General features: G+C 36.2%; 1 protein-coding gene across 1 annotated transcript; it reads left to right on the top strand.

Annotated features, from left to right (window-relative positions):
- The first annotated feature begins 433 nt into the window (after positions 1-433).
- On the top strand, positions 434-15,663 carry LOC138702151 (thrombin inhibitor hemalin-like). Its single transcript, XM_069829761.1, has 4 exons — positions 434-795; positions 6,285-6,372; positions 8,303-8,476; positions 15,312-15,663. The coding sequence occupies exons 2-4, from the start codon at positions 6,300-6,302 to the stop codon at positions 15,500-15,502; spliced, it is 438 nt and encodes a 145-aa protein (XP_069685862.1). The 5' UTR covers positions 434-795; positions 6,285-6,299; the 3' UTR covers positions 15,503-15,663.
- Positions 15,664-23,625: the final 7,962 nt, after the last annotated feature.

Raw genomic sequence — 23,625 nt, 5'->3', positions numbered from 1 at the left:
CTCATTCTATTTCCATGTTAGTTTACTTCTTTAGTGTTTATTAGTGACTATTGTTCCGGAGTATGAAGTGAACACAGTGACAGGAGCTCAAAATAATACAGACGCTGCAACGTGAGACTTCATTTCTAATGACTGTATTTCCCTCCCTCCATTCGCTCCGTCTCGGGTCGGTCTCCCTCCCACAGTCGAACCTTCTCTTCTCTCGCGTCGACGAGCTGTCACCGTAAAGTAACTGGGCTGTACCTATTGATATCGGGGCTTACTCGTCATGTCGTACGTGCCGTCCTTGGATTTAATATGAATTTTAAAGAACGTGATAATCCTGCCACCTACTACGTATTTGCACATCCGTCTCGTTCCGGTTCTGCCTGTTCATAAACTAGTCTTACCCGCAGATAGCCATTATAATTATTTAGTGCTCATTTGCTATCCGCCCACCGAGATCCAACAGCGGAAGCTTGTCCCGCGTAACTGACAATGATGCTGAAAATATGTGTGTTTGAATGCTAGCTTTATAGTAACTTACTGTAATTAGACACTATAAAATCCTGGGGAAAACTTGTTTAATTTTTACGTGGTTATGTAATACGAACTATCTATCGAAATAGTTTTCAACATTGTGTGATATATGCAAGGTTAAGAACGACAAGTGGCCAATTATCAGGATAAGAAGGCAACTGTCAATGTCCGTCGCTATCTTGAGCAACTAGCATTTAATAAATATTTATGGATCTACTTTTGGGTCTAAGGCATTCAGAACTTGATAGGAGTTGAACGAAGACAGTTGTTTTAAAGGTAAGCATAAATAGTAATATTTGCTGGTCTGCCTCCTTGGTCTTGGGGTAGCGTGCTGTACTCCTGATCAAGGTGGCCCGTGTTCGATTCCCGGTCGTGAAGTCAGGGGGATTTAATTCGGACCTCTTCACGGGAACTGGTCTGTCCATTGTCCCAGTGTGTGTGGTGTCTCGCAGGGCCCCCCGGGTATCCTGACCCAGTACACGGGGAAATTCTGCAGTGTGTGCTTGTGTGCAGTAGAGTTGTGGGTCTAGGCACAATAAGCCTCGGGCTGCGGTGCCGAAATTAGTAAAAAAAAAAATTGCTATGGGATTCTTTGAAGATTTAAAATTAATGTCCTTGCTAGTAAAAGTATTGTTGACTGTTATAGATTAAGTATTTAACGACACTGAGTGTTTTAAAAAAGGCTTACTGTCAATTCTCTGACAACAGGGAAGAGAACGTGACATTCTCCTTACATTCACTGACTATTTGATTGCAAATGAAATAGACAAATAACCTAAAAGTAAATAATCTTCCCGAGTCAGCATTATGCTTTGCATTATATCTGAGTTTCGCGAATTGAAAATTGAACAAGGATGATGCATTTTTAAGGCCACAAATAAATTGAATGTCATGCGTCCTTTTCTTCTCACGACCTCTTTTATTTCACATATAGGCCTAAGTCAGTATTTAGTCACCGGCTCACTCGGCTGAAGTCTTGGTTTTTCTGAACCGACGCATGCGACGTGCTAGGTGCGAGGCCCTCAAGATTAATGGCCACTGATTCAATTAGTAATGTTGATATAGAAGTTCATTCATTCATAGTTTTCTGCCCAAGGGCAGGCCTATCACTGCAAACCTATCATCCTCCAATCTTCCATATTTTCTGCCTTCTCCGCATATGATTAATCAATTGGACCACATTATGCAGAAAGGAACCAACCCACTTATGCTAAAGATGAGTAAAATTGAGTTGAAGTTAAAGGAAAATAAAAAAATTCAGATAAATGTAATACTGTTGGCGGGTAGCTCAGTTGGTAGAGCAGCTGGCTACGGACTGGAAGGTCCGGGGTTCGATCCCAGGTGGTGACAGGATTTTTTCTCGTTGCAAAACTTTCAGAACGGCCCCGAGGTTCACTCAGCCTCCTATAAAATTGAGTACCGGGTCTTTCCCGGGGGTAAAAGGCGGTCAGAGCGTGGTGCCGACCACAACATCTCATTCTAATGCCGAGGTCATGGAAAGCATGGGGCTCTACCTCCATGCCCCCCAAGTGCCTTTATGGCATATTACGGGGATACCCTTTTTACTGTTGGCACTCGTATTTATCAAGTTCATATTATGTGGAATACCTTTTACCCATATATTGAATTCATAAACCTTATATTTTAAAATATAATAGCTATATTATTTTGGTATGGTTCCTTTCTGCAAAATGATATCCTACACTACAAATGGCATTATGCAGAAATGATCCAAACCATATATTTGTATTGATGCAGTATTGTTTGAATATTTTTAGTGACATTCATTCATTGTGTTCTGCCTAATGATAGATCTTTCACTCCAAGTTGAGCATTCTTCAGTCTGTCCTGTTTATAGCTTTCCTCTTAGTCTGCGCATATAGTAATAATAATAATAATAATAATAATAATAATAATAATAATAATAATAATAATAATAATAATAATAGTACTTTATTGCTAGAACAAAGATACATATTGTTTTTATATAATAATCATTCTAGCACCCCCAGAAAGAGTAAGTTACTCGTACATACACTTGCTATTGGTGTACCATTGAGTAACAAAGGAATTACCTGATCACACAGACGTACTGATCATCGGCCAATTTTATTCACTTAATATCAATTTCAGCATATTATCCTTCAAAATATCCAAAGCTGAACTCAATAATACATTCTTGTTTTTATTTTCTAAAGTAATCTACATAATTGTTCAAGCCTTTGACCTCTGCTTAATTAAGTCATTCTGAAGCACTATTCGCACAAGAATACGCAACAAACACAATATCTCAATACCATAACGTTTAGCGAACAGCTGATCCCACAATGTTGTGTTCATTCTGCTAAAAGGAACTAACCCACATGATTTGATACACTTTTGATTCTACTGAAAGGAACCGACCTATATGGTTCCATTCTGCAGAAGAGAGATTTCAGAAACTGGTACCATGTTTTCTTGGTCGGTCCATAAATAGCATTCAAATGCAGAACCAGGGTTGATTCTTTTCTACAGAACTTAGAGTACCAGGTCAGGAATAATACTATAACATTTTTCTTCAAGGAACGACCACTCATATAAATTGAGGGAAAGAAGACAGAGGACGGACACCGGAAAGTTTTCTTTTCTCAATCGTACTATCAGGGACTGGAATGCTTTACCTGCAGACTTATTAAAGGCTTTACCAATAACCAAAAATGTATTTAAAAATAGGCTTAAGGACTTTAATAATATACGGTAGTATATTATACACACTATTTAAAGGGTGTAATTGATATTTGAAGTGTTGTATCAGTGAAGAAGTGTGTTGTGCCATGAAGTGTGAAGTCTGTAGTGTCAGTGAAGTCTGTTGTGTAAGTGAAGTGTGTTTGTGTCAGTGAAGTTCTATAGTTCATAGTGGCTGTGCAAAGTATTTGAACAATGAAATGTTTTTGAAGTGTTAGTAAAATCAGGATAGAATCAGTGCAGTGAGTGAGTTGACAGCAAAATAAGTGTAGTGCCGAAAGGTACTTGTGCAGGTATGAACCTGTCATACTCGTGGGTCTTAGTTCGAACTTAGGGTTAAGATACAAATTAGATTTACTTTAAATGTTATCTTAAGTGATCGTTCTTTATTAATTTAGGATGCTCATTATTATTATTATTATTATTATTATTATTATTATTATTATTATTAATTATTATTGTTTTTTATTAGTTGTGTTTATTATTAATTGTCATTATTGAGTGTAGTTGCCACTGCCACTGGGTATATACCCATTTGCAGTGTTAATAAATACATACATACTTTAAGGCTCCCAAAAAATCTCTAGCCTACCTTCTATCGAAATATTTTGACCATTTGTCGCGCAAGTGTAGTTTAGGTATTGAACAAACCAATATAGTTCACATACATGGACCTATGCTGGGTAACTTTCGGTGCTGGACCCCGGACTCATTTCACCGGCATTATCACCTTCATTTCATTCAGACGCTAAATAACCTAGATGTTGATACAGCGTCGTAAAATAACCCAATAAAATAAAAAAAAATACATGGATCTATCCACAATCTACGTTTCTGTCCTTTTAAAAGAGTGACAATGCACCACATGTAAAAAAAAACTATTATAAATTTACAAAATATAATGTTATGACGCAGTAGAGACATGAGTACTGGATATGACGTATATATTGCATGGTTGCTAAGTAACCGTTTCTAAGACAATGTTATTTTATTGTTGTTATGAAGCTTTTTTTCGTTATCTCGTAAACCCTACCTGCGCGTGAGGGGAAGCAGAAAGTGGACTGAGAAGCTTTCCTCCCTTGCTACAATTCCACTTGCAGCTAACTAGCTCACTTTCTCTTACCATAAGGTTCTTACTGTGAGCTACAGCGCACGCTTGCATTTGGTTTCACGAGATAACGAATGACCTATAATAGATTTAAATCGCATTTAGAAAACAATGCATTGTCGTATTAGGCCTACTTCTTTACAAGGCCGGATTTAAGAAGAGATGCGATCGCTCCCAGAACTCCCACAGACAGGGCCTCCCGCTATCCTCTTCGTAAGAAAAGAAACAATTTTCTAGCGAAGATGCTTTCTTGTCCTGTACCTACAATAATATTTTTCTTACATGAATTAGTTGTCGCGGGCAGAAGATGTTGAGCTGTTGCGAGGCGTTGTGAGACGCTATAAAAAGCAAAACGTTGCGTCGCGTCTGTTTCTGTGTGCACTCGGCCTAAGTGGACAGGTCTGTGTAGGACATGCAAAAAAAGTATTACTCGTTGCAAGAATGACTGCCGGCGGCCAGTAGGCCAACTAAAGCATAAACACTGCGTAGAAGATGGATCGTATCGTATGACGCAGCGCGAACGCCTCTTTCGAAATCGGCAGTCATTCGTGCAATGAGTAATAACCAGCATAAGCGAACCAACAATAGATAAAACATAACGGCTCACGTCAAAAATCCAACTCTGCTGGACATTGTTATCTATCGTACTTTCACAGAGTGTCCTTGCCATAAATATTTCAGAAAAGCGTGTCACTTCGAAATTTTGGTAAACTTTTATCTTCGTGAGAAGAGAAGATAAGGTTACTAGTCCTTTAAAATAACCTTGGAAATGTAATGTTTTGTTGATCTACACGTACTTATTGCAGTGACAATAGTTTGGAAATAAGTTCTTGCCAGTAACTACGAATATGTGTAATAAGTGCATTACTTTTAAAAAATCACATAAGTCAAAAAAGTCGATTTTTCTGTTGTACCTAATCACATAAATCTAATATGTTTTCTGATTTTTGAAATAATAAATTTTCTTGTGTTTTAAATTGAAAAGGGTCTTACTTTAACGTACATGAATTTCATTATTATACTTATATTCAGTTAAGAGTAAAGTAAAAAGAAAATCTCTCCTGAAAAATTATTATTTTTTTACTTACGTGCCTTTTTCCGCCAACCAAAGAATGTTTTTTTTTCTTTATATATTATATTGTAATCACACTCATTCCCTGTAACTTACAAGAAAAGTTATAGTATATGAACTTTCAAATTGTATTATTTGTGATTCTTCATAAAAATATCCTTTTTAAAATACAGAAGTAATTCAGATGTTTAAATGCTGTATTAAAATAGGTAGTTTTGGAAAGAAAAAGTAAAAATTGTATTCTTTTACAATAGTTGTATCCTGTTAAACGTTAAAAAAATAATTGCAGGAAACCCCAGGACACAACATATATTTTAATGTAAGTCATATTTTCTGCACAATAAAGTAATCTTTTCACATTAAGTGTGAAATAGAGATAAATAATTTTCAATTTGCGTTGAAATTCATTAAAAAGTATTGCTTGTCCAGCAAAGATAATATGAGTGTAAATTTCATGTTTAGGACAATACAAGTTTTAATTTTTATATCGCTTGCTTACATATTACATTCCTTATAAACTGCAAATATTATTTAGAGACGATGTGATAGTGATAAGGTATAATGGAGCAGTAGTGGAATAAAAATAAGAGGAAAAAACCTAAGTACTTGAAGGAAACTTGTCCTACAGCCGCCTTTTTCACTAAAATTCTTAGAAGCTCTGCTAGAATTTCGACCCCGATACTATTACACGAAGCTGAAATGATTTTGACTTAAGATAAATTTGTAAGCTGAGATCAGATTATTAGTTCGTAAAGTAAAATAAGTAGAAAATATTACAATAATTATTTGTTAGCAAGGTTTTTTGTACTATTACACAAATGTAAATAATACAATAATGTACTTTTGTTTTATTTTTTCCAGGTACGACTTGCAGTAATGATGCACCAGCAGATAATTCTTACATTCCTGATATTGGGACTGAGCGCTTTTGTCATAGAAGCTCAAGAAAGTGAGTAGACATTTGTTTAAATTATTTGAATATTTATTTAATTATATTTAATTATCTCCTGTTATGATTTAACATATTCGGTGCACTATTTTCGTTTCATTTTTCTATCGATTTCTAAACAAAAGACAGGGTGATGAAATTAATAATTACTAATTACATGATGGCTTCACGGAAAAGATAGTGGGTCATAATATCGGGCACTTCCTATCAGATTTGTGATGGAGAAAGTGGCTGCGAAGCTGGGTTTCTCCGAGTAATTCTAACTTCCCCATCAAACTTCCCAACAAAAGATCTTCCCAAGTTTGGAATAATAGGACGCTGTCAAGTACATAGGCCTACTTATGATATCGATAGCCCAGTTCGAAAGGAAAACCTGAATTTTAAAGCTTCATATTGCTATGGAAAATCCAATTAACATACACTGATTTTAATCTTATACTATAATATATAACACTGTACATCGCTAACAAAATTTGGAGTAATTTCAACGATCCTTTGATTTTTCAAGCAACATAAAGCTTTAGAATGCAGGTTTCTCAAAAATTTAAATTTTTTGTTGTTTTCCTTTTGAACTGGGCTATCAACAGCCTATGTTCTTGACAGCGTCCTATCAATACAAACTTGTGGAGATATTGTGTTTGGGAAGTTTTTGAATAGTAATCAGCCATTTCGGGCAAACTGGGAATTCCAATGAAAAAGTCTTTTTCAGAAATATTTGTTTATTATTAGTGTAAGATATAGATAAGGCTCTAAATTTAAATATTTTAATGTTTCATTTTAAAGAAGAAAATATTATTTTTACAAGTTTTATGGGCATTGAATCTAAGTGGTCTTGGCTAATAATACGTACTGTTTTGTTTCCCTAAAGTTTGCAGCACTTACTGATAGAGAGAACAACTGTTAATGTGTATTTTTCAAGGAGCTATTGTTGAAGAAATATTTTGAGAGTCTGGACTGTTAATTCCAAATCTCCAGGATCAAGGAACTTTTTACTCTGTATTACATTATTTCTGTCACTTATTTTCAGTAGTTTGGGTTAATAACAATTAATCTTACAGTTTAAGTGAATATTTTGACTTATAAATGTCACTGTTGTTTTCAAACTGGAAAAACGAAGGACATTAACTCATCTGTAACATCCGTGACATGGAAGAAACAGCTATAAAATATTTACCAATTATGTTTTTGTGAAGTAATTGGATGTCATGAGATTTGCATAGCTTTCACATGGACGCTATGAGAATGAATCTCTTTTTTCTTGAGGTAGAGACCTGAGTTTTACACCTTTTGTTAATAAGGTGTGAAGTGAGTTCACAAATCTTGTAACATCCGTGACGGAATCTTTTCTTTATTTTCTGCTATAGTAATATATTTTATTCAAACAACTTTTGTCTGTAAAATGATACTGTTCTTATAAATTGATTCTAATAATAAAAGTTGACAAAAGTCATTTCATTTTCAATACATAGAGTATGAAAGTAGTAAAAATGTAACATCCATGACAAATGGCTGCAATGTTAATGACTTGAAAATATATTCTTATGCTTAATTTATATACTCGTATTAATTCCTGGTGCTACATTCTATCAAATTTTTTCCGTTTATCAAGGAAGATGGCAGTTGTATAGGCCTATGTGCATTGAAAACTTGTATTGTCTTCGAAAACTGCCTATAAATTGTGATCTACAAATTTATCTTTTTAATATACATTTGGCCAAGGAGGGGTTTCTTGATTTATGCTAGCACAAATTTATTCTTTTAATGATAACTTGTTAAAATATTTTCGTGGATCTGAAGTACACTATTGAATCTTCTGTTCTCTGATCTTTCAGGATTCCTAACAGCTAGCTGCAGATCAGAGTATTTTCAATAAATAGCTTAAAATTGCTAAAATTGTCGACATTGTTAATTTGTAAATAATTGCTTGCAGCGACAGAATGTGTCACTGCTCCAACAGCCACTGGCGGCGCTGACGCTCAGGATGGTACCCCTAAATGGTATTACAACCAGGAGAAACATGTTTGCTATGTGATTGGGAGTGGATACTCTGGAGCGAAAGGAAACACATTCGATTCAGAGCTAAAATGTTACACTTCCTGCCAGAGTTAGTACAGATATAACTTTGATTTATTTTTTCTTCATACCTTATTTATTTCTTCCATATTGTGTTCATTCTGTTCTTTCTTGTCCTATATTTACTCTGTTTTTTTTTTTAATTCAACCTGTATTTCTTCCTATTTCTCTATCTTCGTTTGTCTATCTTTGTTCTTCTTTACACGCATCTTCTTCCTCCATCTGTCTTTATATATATATTTGCTACAGTTTCTATTTTGTCTTTAATTTTTACTGAGTAGATTATTTAATTTATTGGTCTGACCCAATATTTTGGGTTTGCCCTGCGACACAGAATAGCTCACAATAAAATTTAAAATGAAAAATTATATAAACAGGTTTCAGACAAAATGGATTAAGACATAAGAAAAAAAATAGAACCAACTATAATTTAAATTGAATGTACATCATAAAGATGCTGACGAAATATCACTACAGAAAATTTTATTATGGTGGTGACGATGGCATCTTGAAGATCTCTTGTCAGCTTGTATTTTTCCGTCCACTTTACAAAGGCTTTCGGAATGGTGCCTCTCGCTCCGAAGAAGAGACCGGTAACTGTGATTTTTTATGTGTTGTATTTCGCCGATAGGTACTGAATCGTGGGCTCGTAAATTTTCTTTTCCTCTTCGTTCACTTCAGATGATTGAGTGGCTGAGATTTCAAATCTGATTGTAGGATCAATTATTTCGCCTGTCTCTTTATTTCTTTTTATAGCTATGATATCGATCCTACGATTGCTTCCACCATCCACAATACAATGAACTTCCTCGTGAACGTCTAGATTTTTAGATCGAAGTGCATCTGCGATCATAGAACGTATGATGTTGTGACGTTTTATTCTAAGTACTTCTCCCTGTGGGCAACTCCCAAGCACATGTGGTAAAGTTTCATACTCACTGCAGTGCCTACAATGGGTTGTGCCTGTAGAGCGACCAGGGAGAGAACGTACTGGTGCCACCATCGCAATAATTTTTAGCATTTCTCTCTTTTTATCCTTTTACTTGCTACATTTGTTTTCTTCACCCGGTTCCCTTTCTTTCTCGTTGATGTGTTTTTCGTTTATTCTGTCTCATTTCTTTGTTTCCTTCATTCTGTTCCATACCGCCTCTGTTTTCCTTGTTATTTATTTACATAATGTCTTTCTTCAATTACTTATTTTCTTCTTCTATTTATTTTCTCGCTTCTTTCTTCCATTCTCATCACTTCGTATATTCTTTTACTTAAACCTTTTCGTCATTTGCCATTCCTAAATTAATTTCATCTTCCTTCCTTTTCCCTCCACTTTCTTCATTCATCTTTCATTTATTTTTCTTTGTTTTCAAGTTTTTTTTTTGTATTTCTCCTTTGTTGCCACTTTCACTGCTTTTTGTCTCTTTTTATGTACAGTGTCAGAAAAAAGAAATGCGCTGCCTGCTTTTACAAGTTTAAGATGCAACGCACTGCCCATGTACAGTAAACAAGAGCGCCTGTACATAGGGTGTTAAAAAAAGTATCCAATATTTTAGGAGGTGCTAGTATGCATCAAAACAAGAAAAAAAGTCTGATAAATATGGGTCCTACAATACGTACTTTCTGAGATCTGAACACTTGTTCATAGGAGGTGCTCAATGCGACGTCCATTCATGACAATGCATTCCTCTGCCCTTCGGTGTAAGGAATCGCGCACTCTTTAAAATTGACCAGGTTGTACTTGATAACCAAAAATCTACAGTATTTAGGTTTGGGGAACGAGCAGGCCAAGGTGTGGGGCCTCCCAACCAATCCAGTGGTCCTGAAATGTCAGCGTCAGGTGTTCACGCTCATTGCGGGAAAAATGTGCTGGTATGCCATCATGCATGAACTCATCTGTAGTCTTTGCTGACATGGTACAGTCTCCAGCAAGGTAGGCAATACGTTAATAAGAAGGTCCTGATAACGAGCCCCAGTTAATCTCTGTGGTAGCACGTATGACCTTATTTCTTCAACTACATGGGGATTTTCATCAGCCCACACATGGTGATTACGAAAATTCACAACACCATCTCTGCTGAACCCCGCTCATATCCGCAACCAAACTTTTGTTTTCAGTATTCCTTGCGACATATCAGTATTCCATGCCAGGAGTGTCAACTACGATGTGATTATCTGGTAGCCTACTGTATTGTAGGGCAGAAAAATGCATTGCCATAAATGGACGTCACATTGAGCACTCCTAATGAACAAGTGTTCAGATCTCAGAAAGTATGTGTTGTAGGACCCATGTTTATTAGACATTTTTTCTTGTTTTGCTGCATACTATCACCTCTTAAAATATTGGATACCATTTTTTTAACACCTTGTATAATCTATGCTACCTGTGGACAGTCTTGCGAAACTTGTTGTCTACATATAGGAGAATTGCCATCAAAACTCTGCCCATTAATTTTTTTCTGATACTATACATGTCGATGGCTCAGAACGAGACTGTTACAACTCAAAAAATTCACTTTTTGAGTTATTACCATCATTTGAACACTTGAATTGAGAACTATGCTATGTGAAAATGTTACAACTCTAAAAATTTCCTAGTGGGACATAAATGCACATTGTTGTGCCATGATTCTCTGATTTGCCATATAGAATGGAAAACTTTAAATGGCTCTATTGAAAAATCTCTATTTTTGAGGTGTAACAGTCTCCTTCTGAGCCATCGATGTGTGATATAGTATGTATGCTTTGTATTGTTTTGTATATTTGTGTGCACATATATGTGTTCGCTCTCTCGTGTGTAAAATGTTTTTTTTCATTCACCTTGTTTTCTTTTACTAGTTTATTTAACGACGCTATTAAACTACTAGGTTATTTAACGACGATGAAATTGGTGTTAGCGAGATAGAATTTGGGGAGATGATTCGCCCTAGATTACCTGACATTAGCCTTACGGTTGGGGAAAACCTCGGGAAAAATCCAACCAGGCAATCGGGAATCGAAGCCACGTACGAGCGCAACTCCGGATCAGCAGGTAAGCGCCTCAGCCGACTGAGTTACGCCGCGCCGGTGGCATTTCATCCTGTTCAGTTATTTGTTTTGACGTGAATACTTCTTTGTTCGAGGCATAATAAATTTAATGGTGAAAAATCTATCATTTCTAGAGTAATACGGAGTTCAAAAAGTCTTCGCGAAATGCCGGACATGCAATCCTACGCATGCTGTTTTCTGTCGAATGTTGCGTAATGTACTGTATTTTCAAGTGAATAAGCAACGAAAGAAAACCTGTCACATACTACTTTCTTTTTTTTCTTTCCCCGCCACGCTTTACCACCTACTTTTATACCGACTTACGATCAAATGCGGTGTAGGGGATCTATCCTTTGACCAATATTGGACAGGTACAAATTACATGCCTCCCTAGTCGTGTAGTCAGCACAGCGCAGAACCTCTACAGAGACAACACAGGACTCATTTTATAAGGGAAACATACCCAGCCCAGTGGACAGAGATACATTTCTTGCATTATCACGCTGGAATCGAATCGCGGACCTTTTGATTGGAAAGAAGCGCATATGCTAGCCATACAGTAACAATCATTTTACTTAATAACTTTACTTACTTACAAATGGCTTTTACTATAAGGATCCCGGAGGTTCATTGCCGTCCTCAAATAAGCCCGCCATCGGTCCCTGTCCTAAGTGAGATTAAGCCAGTCCCTATGATATCCCACCTCCCTCAAATCCATTTTCATATTATACTCCCATCTACGTCTTGGCTTCCCAAAGGTTTTTTCCTTTCAGATCTTCCAACTGACACTCTATATGCATTTCTGGATTCACCCATACGTGCTGCATGCCCTATCCATCTCAACGTCTGGATTTAATGTTCCTAATTACTGTATGTCAGGTGAAGAATATAATGCATGTCGTTCTGCATTGTGTAACTTTCTCCATTCTTTTGTAACTTCACCTCTTATAGCCCCAAATATTTTCCTAAGCACCTTATTCTTGAACATCTTAATCTCTGTTCATCTCTCAAAGTGAGAGTCAAAGTTTCACAATCATATAAAACAACCGGTAATACAGGGTTGTTTCCGATCTCTGATAACGAATTTGAATGGCATCATGTGCATCAGGAGCAACGAGCTAGATACTATAGAGAGGCTAAAGACTTCTGAAAGTTGAAGACAATTGAACATTGGTCCGCCATATTTTGGTTAGTCAAAACAAAGGGGCGTGGCTCGGATGTTGTAGGGAAAGACTGTGATGAAGTTAGTATTATTGTGAATTGAGTTACATATTAAGACTATGTTAATAAGTAAAAAGTAAAATACACACAAAACTTTACGTTTTATATAACAGCTGTAGGCGTATGTTTTTATTACTTTAACTAAATATAGCCCAGATATTAAATGACAAGCTATACTCAATGAAACCAAAGTAAAGCACCTAAAGACGGATGAATGTATTCGGCAGAAGAAAAATAAATAATTTTTTGACTTCGTCACGAATTTAATGACCTTACAGCTAATCTAACCTAATATGAAATCATGTAATTTAGTGCTCACCAGGCGATTTCAAGAGAGACGACGTATGTAACTAATAGGAGTAAAATATAGGAAAGGTAGTGGCGAAAATTAAAAAAAAAAATCCAATAATTAAGTTATTGAGAAAAATTCATTTGAAATTGGAATTAACACAGAGAACTTTTGAAAACTGCAATTATTAAAACTACAAATAACCTCTTAGCATGCAACATAATAATTAAAGAATGACACTAATAGAAAGCTACTCGTGTTCATAACTCACCACATTTATTAAAACGATAAGATACTTACGATTAACATTGTTATCAGAAACAACAGGAGCCACAGCTAGCTACACTTCTTTTCGCGTGATGGAGACATCGTGTACTCTAATATAATTTGAAACAAATATTGTCGCGTGATGGAGACATCGAGCAGTCTAATATAATTTGAAACAAATATTGATCTCACACGTGTCTCGCAACTAAGCGGAGGCTTTTTCAGAATAAAACTGTTCTTACATTATTTTGAACAATAATGACAAATTGAGTGTGATGCAAGTGCTAACTTTCCTCTTTGTTAACAAAAAGAGCCCTACGCATTAATGAAAAGAAAATTGGAGTCGGCCCTATAAACACAATAAATACTAAACTTATTAATACAGATATTTCGCTTATGCTCAGTCCGTCTTATCTTATAATTCTCTGGGGCAATGGTACTTGTATTGAGCGGGGTTAATTATCCAGCAACGAATATTATGATTTACGGTACATTTCATTTAAATCCGAGGGAATGAGACATTTTTGGAAATTTTAAAGTATTAATTATTACTCTTTCATTTATAAATCAGCTTTTTACAAAACCTATAGCGAAATGTTTAAATTAAATATTGATGTATCTGAAAAATATAATTTATTTTACTTTACCTGGTAGAGTTAAGGCCTGCTCTTCCACTGACCCAAGTCTACAATTAATACAAATTAATAATAATAATAATAATAATAATAATAATAATAATAATAATAATAATAATAATAATATGTTGTGAAATATTATTATTGAAAGTGTATCATGCAAGAATATGGAATAAAGTATTCATTGGAAACTACGGGACACCTTATTATTCAAAGAGGCAGTGTACCTTTGATAAGCACTCCTTGCGGAGGCTGGCGGTACTATAGACCGCCATGTTTTGTAGGGAACGATCCATAGTACTGTTGGCCTCCGCAGGGAGCGCTTATCAGAGGTCTTTAGCCTCTCTGTAGTATCTAACTCGTTGATCAGGAGTCACACGACAGCTGAACTGTGGCGCGAGGTGACAGACCAGTAGTGAGTGATCTCATAGTCAGAGTGCACGGCGACTCACAGCAGAAATTCCCCAGAAAATCTAGCCTTTTTGGAAGGGATATATTACGACCCTTTTCAATGCGAAGTACGGTTAAGTGAAAATAAAAGAAGCCTGCAATAAACGAGGTTTCGTTATTTCCAAGAAAGGCATCTTCTGTGTACTTAATAAGATTGGTAAAGCTGGAATGGAATTAATTTGTATCATCTCGTGGGGTGCGGCGACTTGTGACGGGGGGTGGATTTGCTTGCTTTTTCCACTCTGAAATTAATCCCATCCGATCATTACCAGTCTTATTAGATAGGCTACACACAAGATGCCTTTGTTGGAAATAACGAAACCACGTGTTTTGCAGGCTCCTATGATTTTCACGTAACTGTACTTGGCATCGGAAAGAGTTGTTATGTACTCCTCCCAAAAAGACTCGATTTTCTTGGGCATTACTACTGTGATACACCGTGCACTCTGATTATGAAATCACTCACTACTGGTCTGTCACCTCGTGTCACAGTTCAGCTGTCATGTGATTCCTGACGCACATGACGTCATTCAAATTCGTTATAAAGATCGGAAACAACCCTCTGTATAACTGATTTATAAATTATAACTTTCAGGATTGTCGAGAACAGACTGGGTTATAAAAGCGTCTCAAACGAATAACAGGCATTTCCCTTATTTATTTTGCGTTTAATTTCCTCTCGAGTATCATTTGTATTTGTTACTGTTGCTTCAAAGTACCTACTTGAGTTTTTCCACCTTTTCAAGTTGCGAAATGAAATAAAGTAAATATACTAAACAATAAAACTTATATTCCTAATGGTAATAAAATACAAAATAATAAATCAGGGACGTAACGTAATCATTGGAATTGTGTGAATCCCTTGTCACGTTATCTTCTCACGCCTTATTTAGTTCTCTATGATGATGATGATGATGATGATGATGATGATGATAATCATAATCATCATCATCATCATCATCATCACAAACTTTTTCTTGTCATAGGTCCTCGCCAGATCTGCTCCGCACCGCCTGACGCGGGCCTCTGTAAGGGCTACTTCGAAAAGTACGCCTTTAATCTTGCATCTGGAACCTGCAAAAAATTCGTGTACGGAGGTTGTCCAGTTAATGGGAATAAGTTCGATTCTGTGGAAGATTGCGAATCGGTTTGCAGCCAATTCATAAAGAAGGACTAAGGAGACAACAGCTATTGCCTAGCAGCCAGTAGCACAGGAATGGGCACACAAAATTTTAGATTGTATCTGTGAGAAGAGATACACAAGTAAGCACTTGTTTTTAAATGGTTCTGCCAGTCAGCGCCTTCAGTCCTGAATAAATGGAAGTTTTATTTGTGTCACATGTGAGTAATTCATTTCGTCAAGCTTTCTTTTCCTGTTTTCTCTATTTGAGTAATGTTCGGCGTAGTAAAGTAAGCAGTTCGCACTTCGTACTTGTAAATATTTTATAGACAACTAGCTGAAGGCACCCGGCGTTGCCCGGGCTGTCCTTTTCGCTTGTTTTTAAAATTAAACTGGTTGTTAGGCCTTTCGGAAATCTCAGAAACTCAACTATAGACAACCAAAACGAATTGTCTTTAATAAGCTTTCCTCGTCCATAAAGATGAATCTTTACATAGCGTCACTTACATGAATTAATGAACTTCTTAGCCAAATGCGTGAAAGAATTAACTCAGTTTAAAACAACTGCAGATCAGGCAACGAAAGAAAAATTTCAACACGTGCCTTACTTTGAAATGTTTTTTTTTATTTTTATTTTAGTAGGTTATTTTACGACGCTTTATCAACATATTAGGTTATTTAACGTCTGAATGAGATGAAGGTGATAATGCCGGTGAAATGATTCCGGGGTCCAGCACCTAAAGTTATCGAGCATTTGCTTATATTGGGTTGAGGGAAAACCCCGGAAAAAACCTCAACCAGGTAACTTGCCCCGACCGGGAATGAACCCGGGCCACCTGGTTTCGCGGCCAGACGCGCCAGCCGTTACTCCACATGACAATGTTTTTTAACTTGTGTGTGTATGTATGTATGTATATATATGTGTATGTGTGTTTATTTATTTATTCTGGCGTAGTTAAAGCCATCAGACCTTTTCTTCCACATCCCCAGAAATACAAATAAAATAATTAAAAAAAATAAAGTAAAACCAAACGAACATTACAGTCACACAAACTTTAAATGAATTAGCATTGTCTTGAAGTTCAGAAAAACAGAAACACACCCTACGACCCTATAGGCCCACTTAGCATTGTATCAATGTTCTCAGATCTTACATTTTATCTCTGCCGGTCAGTGACTGTTAAATTTCAAGTAGCTTATCTTAGTCATGGGAGTCAACGTATTAAAAAGCATTACAACCTTTCTACCATCCTTTCCTCCCCCGCAAATGTGACGTTGCACAGAGGCAGAGATAAAATAATTATAAGATCTGTAGATTGATCTGAAGCTGTGCATTTCACGTAATTTCATGTCTGTGTGTACTTTCACTTGAATTTCAGAGACAGTTGATAAACAGGGAATTCCTTTGTTTCCAGTCTGAACCCGTTGGGGTGTCATCGAGAGCCAAAATTTATCTCTCTATAGGTAGTACCAAAGAATCAATATATACGTATATAATTTAATTTATATTGGAAGATTATTTTACCCCTTGACCGCTGTACGCCTATTTTTTTTTTTTTAATATGACTTGGGTAACTAAGGGACGGAACTCAGCTGTTCAGACCGAGTGCGTGTGTGCTTTCGTACGTGAGTCGTCGACGCGCTGTTGTCAAACTACAGTCTTTCAGCCTAATTTTTAATTAACCGTGCAATTAATTACAAAACACATAATAGGTTTTTTATTTATTTTAATGTATTCTATTTGCCCTTTCACTCTGCAGTTAGCTGTTCTCCTTTTATTCCCCTTGTTCTCCTTTTTCTCTTTTTCTTCTTGTTTTCGCCTAGTTCTCCTTGTCTTCCCTCAGTATTTCCCTTGTTCTCATCGCATTCCCCTTGTTCTCCTTGTATTCCTTTTGTTCTCATTGCATTTCCCTTATTTTCATTGTATATCCCTTATTTTCCTTGTATTTATCTTGTTCTCCTTATACTCCCCCTGTTTTCCTTGTCTTCTCCTTATTTCCTTGTATTCCCTCTTTCTCTTTGTTTTCTCCTTTTTCTTCTAATTTTGTATTCCCCTTGTGTGATCGCACCCGCACATAGTTCTACGTAAACACAGGGGAGTACAAAGTTGTAAGAACAAGGGGAATACAAAGAGAGAAAGAGTAATACTAGAAGAATACAAGAACAGATCTGGTTGACAAGCACGGCCTACTTGATTGGAAGGCCACCGCGTTGTAATTGCGGCAACGTTACATGGGGGCTCAGATTTGTGGCAGATTGAAAGACTGCTTACAGAAGATATCACTGTCATCTGTAATATTAATCTTTACTTGAAGTAGCTATGTATGTAGAGATAATTTCACATACATAATTCTTTGTCATTTCAGACATGTTGATATTTTAACGAAAAGTAGGTGTAGTTTAAATTGGTGGAACAAGGATCACACGAGGATGAAAATCTTAGTTCATTAGTTTCAGATGTCTGCCCTTGAGACAAACCAGTGTTCGATATTTGTAAACAAATAATATCTGTCGTAGCCTACTACTCAACAATTAGGCGTACTGCAAAATTTAAAATTATCTTGCAAGTACTAGCTGCTCTGGCAAAGAGGGAAAATTAGAAATATTGTGTAGAATTCCATGATATATTGCAGAACCCTTACTTTCTTACTTACTTACAAATGGCTCTTAAGGAACCCGGAGGTTCATTGCCGCCCTCACATAAGCCCGCCATCGGTCCCTATCCTGTGCAAGATTAATCCATTCTCTACCATCATATCCCACCTCCCCCAAATACATCTTATATTATCCTCCCATCTATGTCTCGGCCTCCCCAAAGTCTTTTTCCCTCCGGCATCCCAATTAATACTCTCTATGCATTTCTGGATTCGTCCATACGTACTACATGCCCTGCCCATCTCAAACGTATGAATTTAATATTCCTAATACGAATATGAAGAATACAATGCGTACAGTTCTATATTGTGTAACTTTCTCCATTCTCTTGTAACGTCATCTCTATTATCCTCAAATAATTTTCTAAGCACCTTATTCTCAAATACCCTTAATCTCTGTTCCTCTCTCAAAATGAGAGTCCAAGTTTCACAACCATACAGAACAACTGGTAAAAACCGGTATAAATTCTAACTTTCAGATTTTTGAGAACATACTGATTACAAAAGCCTCTCAGTCAACCGAATAATATTAGGCATTTCCCATATTTATTCTGCATTTAATTTCCTCCCGAATGTCATTTATAATTGTTACTGCTGCTCCAAGATATTTGAATTTTTCCACCTCTTCGAGGGATAAATTTCCAATTTTTATATTTTCATTTCGTATAATATCTGGTCACGAGACATAATCATATACTTTGTCCTTTCGGGATTTACTTCCAAATCTATCTCTTTACTTGCTTCAAGTAAAATGTCCGTGTTTTCTGTAATAGTTTGTAAATGTTCTCCTAACACATTCACGTCATCCGCATAAGGAAGCAGTTTATGTAACCAGTTCAATTCTAAACCCTCTCTGTTATCCTGGACTTTTTTAATGACATAATCTGGAGCAAAGTTAAAACGTTAAACAGTGCATCTCCTTGCTTTAGCCCACAGTGAATTCGAAAAGCATCCGACAGAAATTGGCCTATACGGACTCTGCTGTACGTTTCACTGAGACACATTTTAATTAATCAAACTAGTTTCTTTGGAATACCAAATTCAATAAGAATATTATATAACACTTCTCTCTTAACCGAGTCATATGCCTTTTTGAAATCTATGAATAATTGATGTACTTTACCCTTATACTCCCATTTTTTCTCCAGTATCTGTCGAATACAAAAAATCTGGTCAATTATAGTCGACATATTACGCATAAAACCGCACTGATGATCCCCATTAATTTAATCGAAGTAAGGAGTTAATCTTCTCTAAAGAATATTGGACAAAATTTTGTACGAAGTCAACAAATGTGAAATTCCTCGAAAGTTACTGCAGTAAGTCTTTTCCCCTTTTATAAAGATAGGTACAATTATGGACTCCTTTCATTATTCTGGTACAATGTCTTTTTCCAAAATAGTTAATACAAGCATATAAATTTCGCTAGATAATGCGCTACCGCCCTCTTGTATTAATTCTACCGGAATTTGATCTATAGCTGAAGACTTGTACTTTTTCAGGTTTTTTTTATTGCAGTTTCGACTTTAGAAAGTGTGAGTTCGAATATAAATGACTCAGCAGATTCTATTTGAATTTCGTCCCATTAATTTCTATTTGGCCTATGTACATTTTAGTAGTTGCTCAAAATAGTTTTTCCATCTGTTCTTGATGGAATGAGTTTCCGAACCCTATTAAATAAAAATGTAACAATTACGGATAATGCCTTTTTTAATTAATTAATGTTATGTTTTAAGTTCAGTCTTCAAACCTGCAAGAAAATGACTTGTGTTACCTCAATTTTGTATTATTGTTATTATTATTATTATTATTATTATTATTATTATTATTATTATTATTATCATTGTTTGTAAAGCTCATAACAAAATTATTTCGGACAATAATAATGAAACGTATTACAGTGCCTACATGGCGTTAAAAACTGAATTATTTCCTTAATTGTGAGATATTAAGTAGGCTATATGCTGGAATCGTCTTTAATTTGCTCACTGATACAACATGGTTAATGTTTTATGAATACATATCCAGCAAAGTTTGAGAATCTACTTTTATTTCATGATAGAATTTAGAAACATTTTACATTCAAGCAGACTATAATGTGACAGATGTCGGCCCCCACAAATGCTTTGTAGCGGCGTTGCCACATTCAGTGCGGTGGCCTTTCATCAAGTAGGCCATGTTGACAAGTAGAAGGAGATATAACCCAATGGGGATCGTAGTTTTATTAAGAAAATACATTGCTTTTCGAAGAGCACTCATTCTGACGCCATCTTCTGATGAAGTACTGTACATGTTAACAGACTTGTAGTATTCTTCCAGTTAGACCAGCGGTGACCAAAACTCGAACTGCAGTGATTACATGCGACAGAGAGCCTACGAAGTAAGGAGACGAAGGAAAGGTACTTGGCATGAAAACTAAAACCAGTGGTGGTTTCTATTAAATTATGTTTTATTTAACGATTCTCGCAACTGCAGAAGTTATATCAGCGTCGCCAGTGTGCCAGAATTTTGTCCCGCAAGAGTTCTTTTACATGCCAGTAAATCTACTGACATAAGCCTGTCGCATTTAAACACACTTAAATGCCACCGACTTGGGCCGGGATCGAACCCGCAACCTCGAGCATAGAAGGCCAGCGCTGTACCAGCTACGCTACCGAGGCCGACGTGATGGTTCCTGTACTAACATTTTGATGAATTCCGCGGATAAAAATCTCAAGCTTTGCTGTATCAGTAATGTCACTGCTGTCATCAAGAGCGAGTGAATAAAATATACGATTTTTCTTGCTTCTTTTTTTAACCTTCCTATTGAATATAATCAGAAATTTTCTTAATTCTTCTCTCGATATTTGTTCGAGAAATTTGTAGTTTTTCAAAATTAAAAAGTTCTTATGGACAAGTTATTTAAGCTATTTTAATCATTACTCTTTTGAAAAATTCTGTTCTATTAAAAGGCTTTAGAGTACGAGATATTTCAAACCCATTAGGTAGCTGACTTCCTTACATTTAGGCTATTTATGTCATCTTTCTCTTCCTGGCTATGATTTAAGACATGTCAATTTCTGGCGTTTAACAGTTCGTTGGCACATAATATTGAATCAGTTTTTCTGCAATATTATTATTAAATGAATAACTAATAAATTATTACCCTCATCTAAAGATTAAGAAGATTAAAATTGAGATAAAACCTAATAATTTTATTCTTCTAGGGAGAAGATCTAAAAATATCAATATTCATGCACGTACAGAAGAATTATGGAAACACATACTTAGTGGTCAGTAATAATAATAATAATAATAATAATAATAAATCACCGTGGCAATTAATGTTTCTATACACTCCTAATTCAATCGTTGAACAAAGTAAACATATTACATTTTGTCCGACAGAACAACAAAGAGCTTCTACTTCTCAATCTTTACAAAACCACTGCTTGTAGAGACAGAGTTTGTAGAGCGACATGATGCCGCCACTGCTTGCCTTCAGTACGTGAATGAAACACACAGCAATGTACAGGAAACTTCTCGTACTTGTTTGAATGTCTGTGATTATACGATGTAATCACGACACCCGCTTTGATCACCGCTGAGTTAGACTATATATCAAGTCCCCATAACTGTTTCCGGTAGCCATTTACCTTGAAGTCAAATTAGTCTTTGCTCAGCACTTACTGCGTCTCTCATGATAGCATTCTGTTTTTTCTCAAATTTTTTACTTCACTATTCCTAACAGATTCTCAAAGTTGAGCTATTCATAAAAAAATTGTTTTCAAAGACATCACGTTTAGTTTCTGGAGTAAAAGTTAAACAGTCCTCTTGTTTGTATCGCGTAACCATTTCTTTATCTATATTTTGTACGGTTATTTTTCTTTCAGGATTTCGAAAATGCTATTACTCGACCAAGACCAGTGGAGTCCTACAGCCCGGAGCAGTGGCGCTACTGCTTCTGCGTTCGTAATACCGCATCGCGATAGTTCACATTACGCCCGCGGCTCCACTCGCCTTGGTCGAGTAATACTTTACTAGTTATAAACACGGATGGCGGAAGAAATATTTGGTTTCGCGTTTTGAACTGAACAGCAGTCTCATGATTTCTCAGTGCGTAGTAATGCTTGATACTCGATCCAAATTTCGGACAATTGTATCGTCATTTGAATCGATACACGTATCGGTAAAGGTTCCAACGTGAATGGGATCCTTCGGCTCCTAGGTTACTTTATATCAGGCCTGCACAAGTTTTGCGCTCTCCGAGCCGGCTCACAGCTCATGAGCGGAATGCAGATATTGGCTGCGCTCTGTATAAGAGTGGACTGGAAGAAGGGGTGATCTCGTACAAAATATACACAAAAGGAAGTACTATTACGAGTGCTTATGAAATGAATTCCCGTTCAGTGTTTGCAAAACTATCTTGGACTATTATTAATTAATAAAGAAATATTTATTTTACAGAAGTAATAGAAATTCTATAGCTACTTAAATGTACAATATCATTTTGTTATATTTTTATTTATCAGTACATCAAAACGAGGTTTTATGCTGTTGGCAGCTGAAAGGAACAGTAGCCTACTGATCATAATGAAACATCAGTTACAGATGTTCGATGTCTGCCTTTATTAAAGTTGATTATAGAAAACAGTTGCTCACAAATATAAATGTTGAGCCAAACATAGCAATTATTTTCACAGCCAGCCTGTGTAGTCGTGTATATTATTGCTAATGTTTAATCTTGTAAAACTCAACTAGGCTAGTAGTATTATTCAAACGATCTTTAGCCCTCAGGTCAAATTGAAGATCATTAAGTTCGAGCTGTAAATCGTTAAATGTTATGTTCCGTCTTTTAGATTCCTCCACACTGTACTGTAGCAGTAGGTAAGCAACGTGAAACAGTTACTGAGAATAGGCCTACACACTGCACTCCACTAGATAACTGAGTGATCGTTTCCCTCTCCTCTACCTACAGCAAGTCTATGTCATTCTGACGTATCTTCCTCTCCGTTTCGGCGAGCGGTGAACACCGCTCTTCCGCTCCGAAGGAGCGCGCGCGCTCGTTGAGTTCTGTTTGTGCAGGCCTGTTTTATATCCTGCAGTGAGCGGAGTAACTATAGAGACTGTCTTTGATGTTAAAATTACAACTGCTTTGAAGTGAATTAACATAATTTAGTAATAAATTCATACACAAGGAAATTTGTTATTTCACAATGAAAACAATAAGGTTTCGATAGCAATTAAAATTTAGATAGGAGTTTTTAATAAGTTATAGGCCTAAATGTGGAATTGATTATATTTGGTAGAGAAAAAGTGAATGTCAGTGGTCGAAAATTTACGAGGTAACTTCTATTGACATTACTTGATCAGCAGTGTCCATTCAGCGGTCTGTTTTGGTTAAGTGCAGTTGTGTTCATTTGTCATCCCTCTCATTCTTCATCTCGTGTGTTTTTTACGGTAATTTACTAGTTATGAAGTTATTTGCAATTGCCTTAACGTACTGTCAAAGTTGTGATTATGTAAAGATATTGATTTTATGTAATA

The sequence above is a fragment of the Periplaneta americana genome, chromosome 1, assembly GCF_040183065.1.
Source record: "Periplaneta americana isolate PAMFEO1 chromosome 1, P.americana_PAMFEO1_priV1, whole genome shotgun sequence".
Taxonomy (NCBI): Eukaryota; Metazoa; Arthropoda; class Insecta; order Blattodea; family Blattidae; genus Periplaneta; species Periplaneta americana.
Note: the sequence above shows the minus strand (reverse complement) of the source record. Positions and strands in the feature narration are given on the sequence as shown.

Excerpts from the sequence above, each read along its gene's own strand:
- LOC138702151 (XM_069829761.1), top strand. The coding sequence starts at position 6,300 with ATGATGCACCAGCAGATAATTCTTACATTCCTGATATTGGGACTGAGC. Across the intron at positions 6,373-8,302 it reads TGTCATAGAAGCTCAAGAAA|CGACAGAATGTGTCACTGCT; the intron begins GTGAGTAGACAT and ends AATTGCTTGCAG. Across the intron at positions 8,477-15,311 it reads ATGTTACACTTCCTGCCAGA|GTCCTCGCCAGATCTGCTCC; the intron begins GTTAGTACAGAT and ends TTCTTGTCATAG.